The following is a 17827-nucleotide window of genomic DNA, read 5'->3' on the forward strand; positions in this document are numbered from 1 at the left end:
CACCTCTCCCAGTCCCTCCCAGTATAAACCAGTATAACCAGTTTGCTCTCACCTCTCCGGCCCGCAGCCCCCCCCAGTCCCTCCCAGTATAAACCAGTATAACCAGTTTGGCTCTCACCTCTCCTGGCCGCAGCCCCCCCCAGTCCCTCCCAGTATAAACCAGTATAAACCAGTATAACCAGTTTGCTCTCACCTCTCCCAGTCCCATTCCCAGTATAAACCAGTATAAACCAGTATAACCAGTTTGCTCTCACCTCTCCGGGCCGCAGCCCCCCCCGGGGCCCCCCCAGTCCCATTCCCAGTATAAACCAGTATAAACCAGTATAACCAGTTTGCTCTCACCTCTCCCAGTCCCATTCCCAGTATAAACCAGTATAAACCAGTATAACCAGTTTGCTCTCACCTCTCCGGGCCGCAGCCCCCCCCGGGGCCCCCCCAGCTCCCAGCGCGGCCCCTCCCCCCCGGTGCCCCTCAGGGTCACCCCCACCCCCCCCAGGGTGCCCCTCCCCCACCCCGCGCCCGTGGCCACGCCCACCCGGTACCGCGCCCCTCCCCCACCCGCCAGGGTCACACCGGGGCAGGGGTCACACTGGGGTCAGGGGTCAACCAGGGGTCAGGGGTCACTCAGGGGTCACTCAGGGGTCACTCAGGGGTCACTCGGGGTCACTCAGGGGTCACTCAGGGTCACCCAGAGGTCACTCAGGGGTCACTCAGGGGTCAGTGGTCACTCAGGGGTTAACCAGGGGTCACTCAGGGTCACTCAGGGGTCACTCAGGGTCACTCAGGGGTCACTCAGGGGTCACTCAGGGGTCACTCAGGGTCACTCAGGGTCACTCAGGGGTCACTCAGGGTCACTCAGGGGTCACTCAGGGGTCACTCAGGGGTCACTCAGGGTCACTCAGGGTCACTCAGGGGTCACTCAGGGGTCACTCAGAGGTCAGGGGTCACTCAGGGGTCACTCAGGGTCACTCAGGGGTCACTCAGGGTTTTTGGGGGTCCCCGGGGGTTTTTTGGGGTCCCAAGGGAGTCTTGGGGGGTCCCAGGGGGGTTTTTAAGGGATTTTGGGGTGTCCCTGGGCAGTTTTGGGGGTCCCCGGGGGGTTTTTTGGGGCTCTCAGGGGTTTTTGGGGGTCCCTGGAGGATCCCTGGGGAGATTTTGGGGGGTTCCTGGGGAATTTTTTGGGGGTTTTAGGGGATTTTTGGGGGGTCCCCGGGGGGAATTTTTTGGGGGTTTTGGGGGTCCCCGGGAAATTTGGGGGGGTCCCGGGGGGGTTTTTGGGGGTCTCCGGCAGATTTTTGGGGGTCCCGGGTGGGATTTTGGGGTCCCTGGAAAATTTTTGGGGATCCCCGGGAAATTTTGGGGGTCCCGGGGGGATTTTGGGGTCCCGGGGGGATTTGGGGGTCCCGGGGGGATTTTGGGGTCCCAGAGGGGATTTTGGGGTCCCGGGGGGGATTTTGGGGGTCCCGGGGGGGATTTTGGGGTCCCAGGGGGGATTTTGGGGTCCCCGGGGGGATTTTGGGGTCCCGGGGGGGATTTTGGGGGTCCCGGGGGGGATTTTGGGGGTCCCGGGGGGGGGGTCCCGGTCCTGGGGGGTCCTCGGGGGTCCCTCGGCGCTGCTGCTCCCAGTGCTCCCAGTAACGGCTCCCAGTGCTCCCAGTTTGGGCTCCCGGTGCTCCCAGTAAGTCCCAGTTTGTCCCAGTTTCTCCCAGTCCCTCCCAGTTCCACCCACTCTGTCCCAGTCCCCTCCCAGTTTGCCCCAGTTCATCCCAGTTCCTTCCCAGTTTGTCCCAGTCCCTCCCAGTCCCCTCCCAGTAACTCCCAGTTTGTCCCAGTTCCCTCCCAGTTCCCTCCCAGTTTGTCCCAGTCCCCTCCCAGTTTGTCCCAGTCCCCTCCCAGTCCCTCCCAGTCCCTCCCAGTCTGTCCCAGTTTCTCCCAGTCCGGCCGGTCGGGGCACTCTGCCCCAGGAATGTCGGGGCTCTCCCAGTTCCCTCCCAGTTCGTCCCAGTTCGTCCCAGTTTGTCCCAGTTACACCCAGTTACACCCCAGTTCCTTCCCAGTTCCCTCCCAGTCCCTCCCAGTTCCCTCCCAGTTGCGACACTGGGGCTGAACCCTGCCCCAGTTTATCCCAGTTTGTCCCAGTTCCCTCCCAGTTAACCCCAGTTCATCCCGGTTCAGCCCAGTTCATCCCAGTTCATCCCAGTCCATCCCAGTTCATCCCAGTCCATCCCAGTTAACCCCAGTCCATCCCAGTCCCTCCCAGTTAACCCCAGTTCATCCCGGTTCCCTCCCAGTTTATCCCAGTTTCATCCCAGTTCCATCCCAGTCCATCCCAGTCCATCCCAGTTCATCCCAGTTAACCCCAGCTCATCCCAGTTCTATCCCAGTCCATCCCAGTTCCATCCCAGTCCATCCCAGTCTGTCCCAGTCCCTCCCAGTCCATCCCAGTTCCCTCCCAGTTACACCCAGTTACACCCAGTTCCATCCCAGTTGCGACACTGGGGCTGAACCCTGCCCCAGTTTATCCCAGTTCCCTCCCAGTTAACCCCAGTTCCATCCCAGTTCATCCCAGTCCATCCCAGTTCCCTCCCAGTTCCCTCCCAGTTAACCCCAGTTTCATCCCAGTTCATCCCAGTTAGAGCCCAGTTCATCCCAGTCCATCCCAGTCCATCCCAGTTCATCCCAGTTCATCCCAGTTCCCTCCCAGTCCATCCCAGTTAACCCCAGTTCATCCCAGTTCCATCCCAGTCCATCCCAGTTCATCCCACACAGACACGGCTGCACCAACACCTTTATTGACACCAGTATGGACCAGTACAGACCAGTACAGACCAGTACAGACCAGTACAGACCAGTACAGACCAGTATGGACCAGTAACAGCTCCCAGTACAGACCAGTAACAGCTCCCAGTATGGCCCAGTAACAGCTCCCAGTATAAACCAGTAACAGCTCCCAGTACAGACCAGTAACAGCTCCCAGTACAGACCAGTAACAGCTCCCAGTACAGACCAGTAACAGCTCCCAGTATGGCCCAGTAACAGCTCCCAGTACAGACCAGTAACAGCTCCCAGTACAGACCAGTAACAGCTCCCAGTACAGACCAGTAACAGCTCCCAGTACAGACCAGTAACAGCTCCCAGTACAGACCAGTAACAGCTCCCAGTATGGCCCAGTAACAGCTCCCAGTACAGACCAGCAACAGCTCCCAGTACAGACCAGTAACAGCTCCCAGTACAGACCAGTAACAGCTCCCAGTATGGCCCAGTAACAGCTCCCAGTACAGACCAGTAACAGCTCCCAGTACAGACCAGTAACAGCTCCCAGTACAGACCAGTAACAGCTCCCAGTATGGCCCAGTAACAGCTCCCAGTATGGCCCAGTAACAGCTCCCAGTACAGACCAGTAACAGCTCCCAGTATGGCCCAGTAACAGCTCCCAGTACAGACCAGTAACAGCTCCCAGTACAGACCAGTAACAGCTCCCAGTATGGCCCAGTAACAGCTCCCAGTACAGACCAGTAACAGCTCCCAGTACAGACCAGTAACAGCTCCCAGTATAGACCAGTAACAGCTCCCAGTACAGACCAGTAACAGCTCCCAGTACAGACCAGTAACAGCTCCCAGTATGGCCCAGTAACAGCTCCCAGTACAGACCAGTAACAGCTCCCAGTACAGACCAGTATGGCCCAGTAACAGCTCCCAGTACAGACCAGTAACAGCTCCCAGTACAGACCAGTAACAGCTCCCAGTACAGACCAGTAACAGCTCCCAGTATAAACCAGTGACAGCTCCCAGTACAGACCAGTAACAGCTCCCAGTATGGCCCAGTAACAGCTCCCAGTATGGCCCAGTAACAGCTCCCAGTACAGACCAGTAACAGCTCCCAGTACAGACCAGTAACAGCTCCCAGTACAGACCAGTAACAGCTCCCAGTACAGACCAGTAACAGCTCCCAGTACAGACCAGTAACAGCTCCCAGTATAAACCAGTAACAGCTCCCAGTATGGCCCAGTAACAGCTCCCAGTACAGACCAGTAACAGCTCCCAGTACAGACCAGTAACAGCTCCCAGTACAGACCAGTAACAGCTCCCAGTATGGCCCAGTAACAGCTCCCAGTACGGACCAGTAACAGCTCCCAGTTCAGACCAGTAACAGCTCCCAGTACAGACCAGTAACAGCTCCCAGTATGGCCCAGTAACAGCTCCCAGTACAGACCAGTAACAGCTCCCAGTATGGCCCAGTAACAGCTCCCAGTATGGCCCAGTAACAGCTCCCAGTATGGCCCAGTAACAGCTCCCAGTACAGACCAGTAACAGCTCCCAGTATGGCCCAGTAACAGCTCCCAGTACAGACCAGTAACAGCTCCCAGTATGGCCCAGTAACAGCTCCCAGTATGGCCCAGTAACAGCTCCCAGTATAGACCAGTAACAGCTCCCAGTATGGCCCAGTAACAGCTCCCAGTATAAACCAGTAACAGCTCCCAGTACAGACCAGTAACAGCTCCCAGTACAGACCAGTAACAGCTCCCAGTACAGACCAGTAACAGCTCCCAGTATGGCCCAGTAACAGCTCCCAGTATAAACCAGTAACAGCTCCCAGTACAGACCAGTAACAGCTCCCAGTACAGACCAGTAACAGCTCCCAGTACAGACCAGTAACAGCTCCCAGTATGGCCCAGTAACAGCTCCCAGTATGGCCCAGTAACAGCTCCCAGTACAGACCAGTAACAGCTCCCAGTACAGACCAGTAACAGCTCCCAGTATGGCCCAGTAACAGCTCCCAGTATAGACCAGTAACAGCTCCCAGTATGGCCCAGTAACAGCTCCCAGTATGGCCCAGTAACAGCTCCCAGTATGGCCCAGTAACAGCTCCCAGTATGGCCAGTAACAGCTCCCAGTACAGACCAGTAACAGCTCCCAGTATGGCCCAGTAACAGCTCCCAGTACAGACCAGTAACAGCTCCCAGTACAGACCAGTAACAGCTCCCAGTATGGACCAGTAACAGCTCCCAGTATAGACCAGTAACAGCTCCCAGTACAGACCAGTAACAGCTCCCAGTATGGACCAGTAACAGCTCCCAGTATAGACCAGTAACAGCTCCCAGTATGGCCCAGTAACAGCTCCCAGTACAGACCAGTAACAGCTCCCAGTACAGACCAGTAACAGCTCCAGTACAGACCAGTAACAGCTCCCAGTACAGACCAGTAACAGCTCCCAGTATGGCCCAGTAACAGCTCCCAGTTCAGACCAGTAACAGCTCCCAGTATGGACCAGTAACAGCTCCCAGTACAGACCAGTAACAGCTCCCAGTATGGCCCAGTAACAGCTCCCAGTACGGACCAGTAACAGCTCCCAGTATGGCCCAGTAACAGCTCCCAGTACAGACCAGTAACAGCTCCCAGTACAGACCAGTAACAGCTCCCAGTACAGACCAGTAACAGCTCCCAGTATGGCCCAGTAACAGCTCCCAGTATAAACCAGTAACAGCTCCCAGTATGGCCCAGTAACAGCTCCCAGTACAGACCAGTAACAGCTCCCAGTATGGCCCAGTAACAGCTCCCAGTACAGACCAGTAACAGCTCCCAGTATAGACCAGTAACAGCTCCCAGTACAGACCAGTAACAGCTCCCAGTACAGCCCAGTAACAGCTCCCAGTATGGCCCAGTAACAGCTCCCAGTATGGCCCAGTAACAGCTCCCAGTACTGACCAGTAACAGCTCCCAGTACTGACCAGTAACAGCTCCCAGTACAGACCAGTAACAGCTCCCAGTATGGCCCAGTAACAGCTCCCAGTATAGACCAGTAACAGCTCCCAGTACAGACCAGTAACAGCTCCCAGTATGGCCCAGTAACAGCTCCCAGTACAGACCAGTAACAGCTCCCAGTATGGCCCAGTAACAGCTCCCAGTACAGACCAGTAACAGCTCCCAGTACAGACCAGTAACAGCTCCCAGTACAGACCAGTAACAGCTCCCAGTATGGCCCAGTAACAGCTCCCAGTATAAACCAGTAACAGCTCCCAGTTCAGACCAGTAACAGCTCCCAGTATGGCCCAGTAACAGCTCCCAGTACAGACCAGTAACAGCTCCCAGTATGGCCCAGTAACAGCTCCCAGTACAGACCAGTAACAGCTCCCAGTACAGACCAGTAACAGCTCCCAGTACAGACCAGTAACAGCTCCCAGTATGGCCCAGTAACAGCTCCCAGTATGGCCCAGTAACAGCTCCCAGTACAGACCAGTAACAGCTCCCAGTACAGACCAGTAACAGCTCCCAGTACAGACCAGTAACAGCTCCCAGTATGGCCCAGTAACAGCTCCCAGTACAGACCAGTAACAGCTCCAGTACAGACCAGTAACAGCTCCCAGTATAGACCAGTGCCATACTGGGACACCCCCCCAGTCTTGATTTTGGGCTGATTTTGGGTATTTTTTGTGTTCTGGGATATTTTGGGATATTTTTGGGGTTTTTGGGATATTTTGGGGTAGTTTGGGGATATTTTGTGATATTTTTGGGATATTTTTGGGGTATTTTGGGATATTTTCGGGTATTTTGGGGTGTTTTTGTGGTATTTTGGTGTTTCTGGGATATTTTGGGGTTTTTGGGTTATTTTGGGGTAGTTTGGGGATATTTTGGGATATTTTTGGGTATTTTGGGATAATGTTGGGGTATTTTGGGATAATTTTGGGGTATTTTGGGCTGTTTTGGGCATATTTTGGGTTATTTTTGGGATATTTCAGGGTATTTTTGGGTGTTTTTGTGGTATTTTGGGATATTTTGGGTTGTTTTGGGCTATTTTGGGGTGATTTTGGGGTCCCTCAGATGGCCACGCTGTTCTCGATGTTCTCGGGGTCCAGGTAGGGGCATTTTGGGGTATTTTGGGTTATTTTGGGTATTTTGGGGTGTTTTTGTGGTATTTTGGGATATTTTGGGATACTTTGGGTTATTTTTGGGATATTTTTGGATATTTTGGGCTATTTTGGGCTATTTTGGGGATATTTTGGGCTATTTTGGGGTGATTTTGGGGTGATTTTGGGGTCCCTCAGATGGCCACGCTGTTCTCGATGTTCTCGGGGTCCAGGTAGGGGCATTTTGGGGTATTTTGGGATGTTTTTGGGGTAATTTTGGGGTATTTTGGGATATTTTTGGGTTATTTTGGGTTATTTTTGGATATTTTGGGATATTTTGGGATATTTTGGGTTATTTTTGGGATATTTTGGGATATTTTGGGATATTTTTGGGATATTTTGGAATTTTCTTGGGATATTTTTGGGGTGTTTGGGGGTTTTTGGGTTATTTCGGGGTGTTTTGGACATTTTTGGGGTGTTTTGGGCTATTTTGGGATGTTCTGGGGATAATTTTGGATATTTTGGGTTATTTTTGGGATATTTTGGGGTGATTTCGGGGTCCCTCAGATGGCCACGCTGTTCTCGATGTTCTTGGGGTCCAGGTAGGGACATTTTGGGGTATTTTGGGGCATTTTGGGGAATTTTGGCATATTTTGAGTAATTTTTCGGCTATTTTTTGGATATTTTGGGATATTTTGGGTTATTTTTGGATATTTTTGGGATATTTTGGGGTGATTTCGGGGTCTCTCAGATGGCCACGCTGTTCTCGATATTCTCGGGGTCCTGGTAGGGGCATTTTGGGGCATTTTGGCATATTTTGGGTAATTTTTGGGATATTTTGGGATATTTTGGATATTCTGGGTTATTTTTGGGATATTTTTGGGCTATTTTGGGATATTTTGGGGTGATTTCGGGGTCCCTCAGATGGCCACGCTGTTCTCGATGTTCTCGGGGTCCAGGTAGGGGCATTTGGGGCATTTTGGGATGTTTTTGGGATAATTTTGGGTCATTTTTGGGATATTTTGGGTTATTTTTGGGATATTTTGTGTTATTTTTGGGATATTTTGGGGTGATTTCAGGGTGATTTCGGGGTCCCTCAGATGGCCACGCTGTTCTCGATGTTCTCGGGGTCCAGGTAGGGGTAGGGCCGCTCCATTGCCGCGTTCCGGGCGCGGATCTGGCGGGAGATTCGGCGCAGGCGGCGCCGGAAGCGCCGGATCAGCCGCCGGGGGGCGCTCTCGGTGAACTGCCGCTCGGGGTAGTGCCCCAGGGGGCGCTGCGGGAGGAACTGGGATCACTGGGGGGACTGGGAGGGACTGGGAGGGACTGGGAGGGACTGGGAGGGACTGGGGGTTGGGTTGGGTTGGGTTGGGTTGGGTTGGGTTGGGTTGGGTTGGGTTGGGTTGGGTTGGTTGGGTTGGGTTGGGTTGGTTGGGTTGGGTTGAGTTTAGGTTGGTTTAGGTTGATTTTGGGTGGGTTTTGGGTTGGTTTTGGGTGGGTTTGGGTTGGTTTTGGGTGGGTTTGGGTGGGTTATTTTGGGTGGGGGTCTCACCATGTCCATGGGCTCGTTCCTCAGCACCCACAGCACCGCCGGGCTTGGGTTGGGTTGGGTTGGGTTGGGTTGAGTTTAGGTTGGTTTAGGTTGGTTTTGCGTTGGTTTTGGTTGGTTTTGGGTTGGTTTTGGGTGGGTTTAGGTTGGTTTTGGGTGGGTTAATTTGGGTGGGGGTCTCACCATGTCCATGGGCTCGTTCCTCAGCACCCACAGCACCGCCGGGGTTGGGTTGGGTTGGTTGGGTTGGGTTGGGTTGGGTTGAGTTTAGGTTGGTTTAGGTTGATTTTGGGGGGGTTTGGGTGGGTTTTGGGTTGGATTTGGGTGGGTTTGGGTGGGATATTTTGGGTGGGGGTCTCACCATGTCCATGGGCTCGTTCCTCAGCACCCACAGCACCGCCGGGGTTGGGTTGGGTTGGGTTGGGTTGGCTTAGGTTGGTTTTGGTTGGTTTTCGTTGGGTTTGGGTGGGTTTAGGTTAGATTTGGGTTGGTTTTGGGTGGGTTTGGGTGGGTTATTTTGGGGAGGGGTCCCCGGGGGATGGGTTAATTTGGGTGGGGGTCTCACCATGTCCATGGGCTCGTTCCTCAGCACCCAGAGCACCGCCGGGGTTGGGTTGGGTTGGTTTAGGTTGGTTTAGGTTGGTTTTGGGTGGGTTTAGGTTGGTTTTGGGTGGGTTTGGGTGGGATATTTTGGGTGGGGGTCCCAGGGGGGTGGGATATTTTGGGTGGGGGTCTCACCATGTCCATGGGCTCGTTCCTCAGCACCCAGAGCACCGCCGGGGTTGGGTTGGGTTGGGTTGGTTTAGGTTGGTTTTGGGTTGGTTTTGGGTGGGTTTTGGGTGGGTTTGGGTGGGTTTGGGTGGGTTATTTTGGGGAGGGGTCCCAGGGGGATGGGATATTTTGGGTGGGGGTCTCACCATGTCCATGGGCTCGTTCCTCAGCACCCACAGCACCGCCGGGGTTGGGTTGGGTTGGGTTGGGTTGGGTTGATTTTGGGTTGGTTTTGGGTGGGTTTGGGTGGGTTTTGGTTGGGTTTGGGTGGGTTATTTTGGGGAGGGGTCCCAGGGGGATGGGTTAATTTGGGTGGGGGTCTCACCATGTCCATGGGCTCGTTCCTCAGCACCCACAGCACCGCCAGCACCGTGGCCGTGGTGTTCATGGCCGGCAGCGCCGCCAGGAATTCCTGCTCCGACAGCGCCGCCTTGGACGTCGGTGGTGGTTCCCGCATGGCGGCCGGAGCGTTTGGGGGGAACGCCGAGAGCTCAAACTGCGACGGAAACGGGGGAGAGAGACCCCAAAATGTCAGAGAGGGACCCCAAAAATGTCAGAGAGAGACCCCAAAAAGAGACCCCAAAAATGTCAGAGAGAGACCCCAAAAATGTCAGAGAGAGACCCCAAAAATGGGGGAGAAACCCCGAAAATGGGGGAGAAAGATCCCAAAAATGTGGTCACTCATTGGTCACTCAGGGTGACTCAGTTTTCACTCAGCGGTCAGTGGTCACTCACTGGTCAGTGGTCACTCAGGGTCACTCAGTGGTCACTCAGGGTCACTCAGTGGTCACTCAGGGGTCAGTCAGAGGTCATTGGTCAGTCAGTGGTCACTCAGTGGTCACTCATTGGTCACTCAGAGGTCACTCAGGGTCACTCAGAGGTCACTCAGTGGTCAGTGGTCACTCATTGGTCACTCATTGGTCACTCAGTGGTCACTCATTGGTCACTCAGTGGTCACTCAGTGGTCACTCAGGGGTCAGTGGTCAGTCACTAGTCACTCAGAGGTCACTCAGGGGTCAATCATTGGTCAGTGGTCACTCAGTGGTCACTCAGGGGTCAGAGGTCACTCACCTGGCCGCTGTTGGTGGCCGCGTGCAGCGCGGAGCAGTTGAAGATGACCGCGGTGACAAAGGTCACTCAGTGGTCACTCAGTGGTCAGTCAGTGGTCAGTCAGTGGTCACTCATTGGTCACTCAGGGGGCAGTGGTCACTCAGGGTCACTGGTCAGTAGTCACTCAGTGGTCACTCAGTGGTCACTCAGAGGTCACTCAGTGGTCACTCAGGGTCAGAGGTCACTCACCTGGCCGCTGTTGGTGGCCGCGTGCAGTGCGGAGCAGTTGAAGATGACCGCGGTGACAAAGGTCACGAGGTCACGACGTGTCTCCAGACGGGAGGGCACACCTGGCACGGCAGGGGCAGGGGTCAGGGGTCACTGGGGTCAGCTGGGGTCACCTGTGCCCACCTGTGCCCACCTGAACCCACCTGTGTGCCCCACCTGTGAACCTCACCTGTGCCCACCTGGGGGGTCACCTGTGCTCACCTGTGCCCATCTGTGCCCACCTGAACCCACCGGAACCCACCTGAGGGGTGACCTGTACCCATCTGGGGGTCACCTGCGCCCCCTCTATGCCCACCTGAGCCCACCTGTGTGCCCCCAATCTCACCTGTGCCCACCTGAGGGGTCACCTGAGCCTCACCTGTGCCCAACTGAGCCCACTTGAGGGGTTACCTGAGGCCACCTGGAGGGGGTCTGACCCCACCTGAGCCCACCTGAGGGGTCACCTGAAGCCACCTGTGCCCCCCTTTGTGCCTACCTGTGCCCACCTGTGTGCCCCCAATCTCACCTGTGCCCACCTGTGCCCATCCGAACCTCACCTGAGCCCACCTGACCCAACCTGTGCCCACCTGAGGGGTCACCTGTGCCCACCTGGAGGGCGGGGGTCTGAGCCTACCTGTGCCCACCTGAACCCACCGGAACCCACCTGAGGGGTGACCTGTACCCATCTGGCGGTCACCTGCGCCCCCTCTATGCCCACCTGAGCCCACCTGTGTGCCCCCAATCTCACCTGTGCCCCACCTGAGGGGTCACCTGAACCTCACCTGTGCCCACCTGAGGGGTCACCTGTGCCCACCTGTGCCCACCTGTACCCACCTGAGGGGTCACCTGTACCCACCTGGGGGGGGTCTGAGCCCACCTGTGCCCACCTGGGGGGTCACCTGTGCTCACCTGTGCCCATCTGTGCCCACCTGAGCCCACTGTAGGGGTCACCTGTGCCCACCTGAGCCCACTCGAGGGGTCACCTGAGCCCACCTGAGCCTGTCTGAGCCCACCTGTGCCCACCTGGAGGGGGTCTGAGCACACCTGAGCCCACCTGAATCCACCTGAGCCCACCTGTGCCCACCTCGGGGGAGGTCTATGCCCACCTGAGCCCACCTGAACCCCACTTAAACCCCAACTGACCCAACCTGTGCCCACCTGTGCCCACCTGAACCCACCTGAGCCCACCTGTCCCCCCCCCCGTGCCCCCCGTGCCCACCGGATCTCGGCCGGCCCAGGAACGCTCTGCGGAAGATCTCCCGGACCCACTCCTGGAGCTCCGAGTCCTGAGCCACAGCGCCATCCGCTGGGTAGTACAGGGACAGCAGCGCCGCCACAAACCTGGGGACAGTGGGGACATCAATGGGGACATTGGGGACAGCAGCGCGGTGACAAACCTGGGGACAGCAGTGGGGACATTAACGGGGACATTAACGGGGACATTAACGGGGACATTAACGGGTCACAGAGGGACAGCAGCGAGGTGACAAACCTGGGGACAGTGGGGACATCAATGGGGACATTAACGGGGACACAGAGGGACAGCAGCGCCCTGACAAACCTGGGGACAGCAATGGGGACATTAACGGGGACATTGGGGACACTGGGGACATTGGGGACATTGGGGACATCAATGGGGACAGTGGGGACAGCAGAGAGGTGACAAACCTGGGGACAGCAATGGGGACATTAACGGGGACATTGGGGACATTAATGGGGACATTGGGGACATCAATGGGGACATTGGGGACATTTGGGGATATTTGGGACATTGGGGACACTGGGGACATGAATGGGTACATTGGGGACATCAATGGGGACATTAACGGGGACATTGGGGACAGCAGCGCCGTGACAAACCTGGGGACAGTGGGGACATTGGGGACATTGAGTGGGACACTGAGGTGACACTGAGGTGGCACTGAGGTGGCACTGAGGGGGACACTGAGGGGACATTCAGGGTGGCATTGAGGGGACATTGAAGGTGACACTGAGGCGACACTGAGGGGACATTGAGGGGACACTGAGGGGGACATTTAGGGGACACTGAGGGGACACTGAGGTGACAATGAGGGGACAATGAGGGGACATTGAGGGGACACTGAGGGGACATTGAGGGGACACTGGTGGTGGCACTGAGGGGACATTGAGGTGGCACTGAGGGGACACTGAGGGGACACTGAGGGTGACACTGAGGGGACATTGAGGGTGACACAGAGGGGACACTGAGGGGACACAGAGGGGACATTGAGGTGGGACATTGAGGGGACACTGAGGGTGACACTGAGGGGACACTGAGGGGACACTGAGGGTGACACTGAGGGGACACTGAGGGGACATCGAGGGGGACATTTAGGGGACACCGAGGGGACATCGGGTGGCACGGGGGGGTGTCCCCACCTGCGGATGGCCCGCCACACCTTGGTGGCGTCGCAGCCGAAGTGGTGGCACTTGGTGGCCGCCACCCCGCGGTGTCGCAGGTCCCGCGGCAGCACCAGCGAGCGCCAGCGCAGCGCCCGCAGCCCCCGCGCCACCAGCGCCAGCAGCCCCCGCCGGCCCAGCGCCACCGCCTGGGGACATTGGGGACATTGGGGACACTGAGGGGGCATCGCGGGGACACGGCAGTGCCACCCCCGGTCCCGAAATTCCGGCCCAAATCCACCCAAAATCCCGGAATTTACACCCAAAATCCCAAAATTTCCACCCAAATCCCGCCCCAGCACCCCCTGACAGGACCCGGGGACAGCGAGGGGACATTGGGGACACTGAGGGGACATCGAGGGGACACGGCAGTGCCACCCCCGGCCCCGAAATTCCGGCTAAAATCCACCCAAAATCCTGGAATTTACACCCAAATCCTGCCCCAACAGCCCCCGCCGGCCCAGCGCCACCGCCTGGGGACATCGGGGACACCGAGGGGACATCGAGGGGACATCGAGGGGACACGGCAGTGCCACCCCCCGTCCCGAAATTCTGGCTAAAATCCGCCCAAAATCCCAAAATTTACACCCAAAATCCCGGAATTTCCACCCAAATCCCGCCCCAGCAGCGCCTGACAGGACCCGGGGACAGCGAGGGGACACTGGGGACACTGAGGGGACATCGAGGGGACACGGCAGTGCCACCCCCGGTCCCGAAATTCCAGCCTAAATTCACCCAAAATCCCGGAATTTACACCCAAAATCCCAAAATTTACACCCAAAATCCAAATATTTCCACCCAAATCCCGCCCCAGCAGCCCCTGAGAGGACCCGGGGACAGCGAGGGGACATTGGGGACATCGAGGGGACATCGAGGGGACACGGCAGTGCCACCCCCGGTCCCGAAATTCCCGCCCAAATCCCGGAATTTCCACCCAAAATCCCGCAATTCCAACCCAAATCCCGCCCCAGCAGCCCCCGCCGGCCCAGCGCCACCACCTGGGGACATCGGGGACATTGGGGACACTGAGGGGACATCGAGGGGACATCGAGGGGACACGGCAGTGCCACCCCCGGTCCCGAAATTCCAGCCCAAATTCACCCAAAATCCCGGAATTTCCACCCAAAATCGCAAAATTTCCACCCAAAATCCCGGAATTTCCACCCAAAATCCCGGAATTTCCACCCAAAATCCCAAAATTTCCACCCAATATCCCAAAATTTACACCAAAAATCCCAGAATTTCCACCCAAAATCCCAAAATTTCCACCCAAAATCCCGGAATTTCCACCCAAAATCCCAGAATTTCCACCCGAAATCCCGGGATTTCCACCCAAAATCCCGTAATTTTTACCCAAAATCCCGGAATTTCCACCCGAAATCCCATAATTTCCACCCAAAATCCCATAATTTGTACCCAAAATCCCGGGATTTACACCCAAAACCCCATAATTTTTACCCAAAATCCTGGAATTTGCCCCCAAAATCCCATAATTTTTACCCAAAATCCCATAATTTCCACCCAAAATCCCATAATTTTTACCCAAAATCCCAGAATTTCCACCCAAAATCCTGGGATTTCCACCCAAAATCCCATAATTGTTACCCAAAATCCCATAATTTTTACCCAAAATCCCGGGATTTGCACCCAAAATCCCGGAATTTCCACCCCAAATCCCAGAATTTCCACCCAAAATCCCATAATTTTTACCCAAAATCCCGGGATTTCCCCCCAAAATCCCAAAATTTCCACCCAATATCCCGGAATTTCCACCCCAAATCCCGGAATTTCCTCCGAATATCCCGGAATTTCCACCCAAAATTCCAAAATTTCCTCCCAAAATCCCAAAATTTCCACCCAAAATCCCGGAATTTCCACCCAAAATCCCGGAATTTCCGCGCAAAATCCCATAATTTTTACCCAAAATCCCAAAATTTCCACCCAAAATCCCGGAATTCCCACCCCAAATCCCATAATTTTTACCCAAAATCCCGGAATTTTGACCCAAAATCCCAACATTTTTTCCCAAAATCCCGGGATTTCCCCCCAATCCGTACCCGGTCGAAGACCCCCCCGGGGTTCAGGAGGAAGCGCCGCGCGAGGGCCCCGATCTGCACCGTGAACCGCGTGTGGGGCACCAGCAGCTGGGGGGCACCGGGGGGCACCAGGTGAGATGGGGGCATGGGGGGCACCAGCTCCTGTGGGGCATGGGGGGCATGGGGGGCACCGGGACTTGGGGGGCACTGGGACTTGGGGGGCACAGGAAACCGGGTGTGGGGCACCAGCAGCTGGGGGGCACCGGGGGGGCACCGGGTGAGATGGGGGGCACGGGGGGCACCGGGACTTGGGGGGGCACTGGGACTTGGGGGGCACTGGAACATTGGGGGCGCGGGGACATGGGGGGCACCGGGACTTGGGGGCACCGGGTGAGACAGGGGGCATGTGGGGCACTGGGACTTGGGGGGCACTGGGACTTGGGGAGCACCGGGGGACATGGGGTGAGACAGGGGGCACCGGGACATGGGGGGTACCATGTGGGGCACTGGGACTTGGGGGGCACCGGGACTTGGGGGGCACCGGGAATGGGTGTGGGGCACCAGGACATGGGGGGCACCGCACATGGGGGGCACCATGGGGGGCACCGGGTGAGATGGGGGGCACCGGGACTTGGGGGGCATGGGGGGCAGCATGTGGAGCACTGGGACCGGGTGTGGGGCACGGGGGGCACCGGGACTTGGGGGGCACCGGGACCGGGTGTGGGGCACCGGGACTTGGGGGGCACCAGGACATGGGGGACACCGGGACTTGTGGGGCATCGGGTGAGATGGGGGGCACCGGGATTTGGGGGGCACGGGGTGAGGGGGGCACAGTGTGGGGCACCAGGACTGGGTGTGGGGCACCAGCAGCTGGGGGGCACCGGGACATGGGGGGCACAGGGTGAGACAGGGGGCACGGGGACTTGGGGGGCACCGGGACATGGGGGGCACCAGGAACCGGGTGTGGGGCACCAGCAGCTGGGGGGCACCGGGACTTGGGGGGCACAGGGGGCACCAGGAACCGGGTGTGGGGCACCGGGACTTGGGGGGCACCGGGATTTTTTGGGGTTTGGGATTTTTTGGGGTTTGGGATGTGGGCTGGGATTTTTTTGCAATTTGGGATTTTTTTGGGGTTTGGGATTGCTGCGCTGAGATTTTTCTGGGGTTTGGGTTCCTGGGCAGGATTTTTTTGCAATTTTGGATTTTTTTGGGAGGTTTGGGATTTCGGGCTGGGATTTTTTTGCAGTTTGTAATTTCCAGGCAGGATTTTTTTGCAATTTAGGATTTTTTTGGAGTTTGGGATTTTGGGCTGGGATTTTTTTGCGATTTGGGATTTCAGGGCGGGATTTTTTTGCAATTTGGGGGGTTTTTTTTGCAGTTTGGCTTTTCCGGGTGGGTTTTTTTTGTGGTTTGGGTTTTCAGGGCGGGATTTTTTTGTGCTTTGTGATTTCCGGGTGGGATTCTTTTGCAATTTCGGGGCTTTTTTTTGCAATTTGGGTTTTCTGGGCAGGATTTTTTTTACGATATGGGATTTTGGGGTAGGATTTTTTTGGGATTTGGGATTTCTGGGCAGGATTCTTTTGTGGTTTAGGTTTTCCGGACAGGATTTTTTTTGGGTTTGGGATTTTCGGCTGGGATTTTTTTCCAATTTGGGGTTTCAGGGCAGGATTTTTTTGCGGTTTTGGTTTACTGGGCGGGATTTTTTTGCAATTTAGGGGGATTTTTTTTGCAGTTTGGCTTTTGTGGGTGGGATTTTTTTGCAATTTAGGTTTTCCGGACAGCATTTTTTTGCAATTTGGGATTTCCGGACAGGATTTTTTTGTGGTTTAGTTTTTCCAGACAGGATTTTTTCACAATTTAGGACTTTTCAGGGTCTCACCTTGAAGAGGGGGTGCTGCGGGGGCAGGCGGCGCAGCGTGGCCAGGGCGAACACCTCTCCCAGCAGGTGCGAGCGCAGCAGGTGCGTCAGGGCCTCGTGCACCTGGAACTCGGCGCTGCGAACCCAAACCTTGGCCAGGGCCCAGAGCCAGGGCGGGTCCTGCGGCACGAAGAGGGGAGCGGAGGGGCCCGGCTCCTGCGACAGCTGGGGGACAAAAATTCATCAGGGGAACCCAAAATTCAGCTGGGGAACCCGAAATCCAGGTGGGAAACCCCAAACAGGAACCCCCAGATCCATCAGGAACCCCAAAATCCATCAGGGAACCCAAAATTCATTAGGGAACCCGAAATCCATCAAAGAACCCCAAAATCCAGGTGGGAAACCCAAACTGGAACACCAAAATCCATCACGAAACCCAAAACCCAACAGGGAACCCAAAATCCATCAGGGGAACCCCAAACAGGAACCCCGAAATCCACCGGGGAACCCCCGGCCTTGGCCAGGGCCCAGAGCCAGGGCGGGTCCTGCGGCACGAAGAGGGGAGCGGAGGGGCCCGGCTCCTGGGATAGCTGGGGACACCAAAAATCTGTTAGGGAACCCCAAAATCCAGGTGGGAAACCCAAAATTCATCAAAGAACCCCAAAATCCATCAAAGAAACCCAAAATCCAGCTGGGAAACCCAAACAGGAACAGCAAAATCCATCAGGGAACACCAAAACCCAACAGGGAACTCCAAACCCATCAGTGAACCCCAAACTGGCACCTCAGAATCCATCAGGGAACCCCAAAATCCATTCGGGCACCCCAAAATGCAGCTGGAAAACCACAAAATTCATCAAAGAAACCCAAAATCCATCAGGGAACCCCAAACAGGAACACCAAAATCCATCAGGAAACCCAAAATCCTTCAAAGAAACCCGAAATCCATCAGGGAACTCAAAACAGGAACTCCAAAATCCAGCTGGGAACCCCAAAATTCATTAGGGAACCCAAAATTCATTAGGGAACC

General features: G+C 56.1%; 1 protein-coding gene across 2 annotated transcripts in view; it reads right to left on the reverse strand.

The window, feature by feature from the left end:
- The window catches only part of LOC121468530 (polyunsaturated fatty acid lipoxygenase ALOX15B-like), a 76160-nt gene that overhangs the window by 33888 nt on the left and 24445 nt on the right, over window positions 1-17827 (reverse strand). The window contains exons 9-15 of one of the 2 annotated variants that reach the window (XM_072920605.1): window positions 16819-17022; window positions 14961-15047; window positions 12883-13052; window positions 11702-11823; window positions 10465-10565; window positions 9491-9661; window positions 6517-8121 (exon numbers count right to left, since the gene is read on the reverse strand). In XM_072920605.1, coding sequence (XP_072776706.1) covers window positions 7942-8121; window positions 9491-9661; window positions 10465-10565; window positions 11702-11823; window positions 12883-13052; window positions 14961-15047; window positions 16819-17022 — 1035 coding nt within the window. In that variant the 3' untranslated portion in view covers window positions 6517-7941. Of the gene's footprint in view, window positions 1-6516; window positions 8122-9490; window positions 9662-10464; window positions 10566-11701; window positions 11824-12882; window positions 13053-14960; window positions 15048-16818; window positions 17023-17827 lie in introns of those variants that run through there. The other variant, XM_072920604.1, reaches the window with a different exon arrangement.

Source organism: Taeniopygia guttata, chromosome 32, assembly GCF_048771995.1.
Source record: "Taeniopygia guttata chromosome 32, bTaeGut7.mat, whole genome shotgun sequence".
In the NCBI taxonomy this organism is placed as follows: domain Eukaryota; kingdom Metazoa; phylum Chordata; class Aves; order Passeriformes; family Estrildidae; genus Taeniopygia; species Taeniopygia guttata.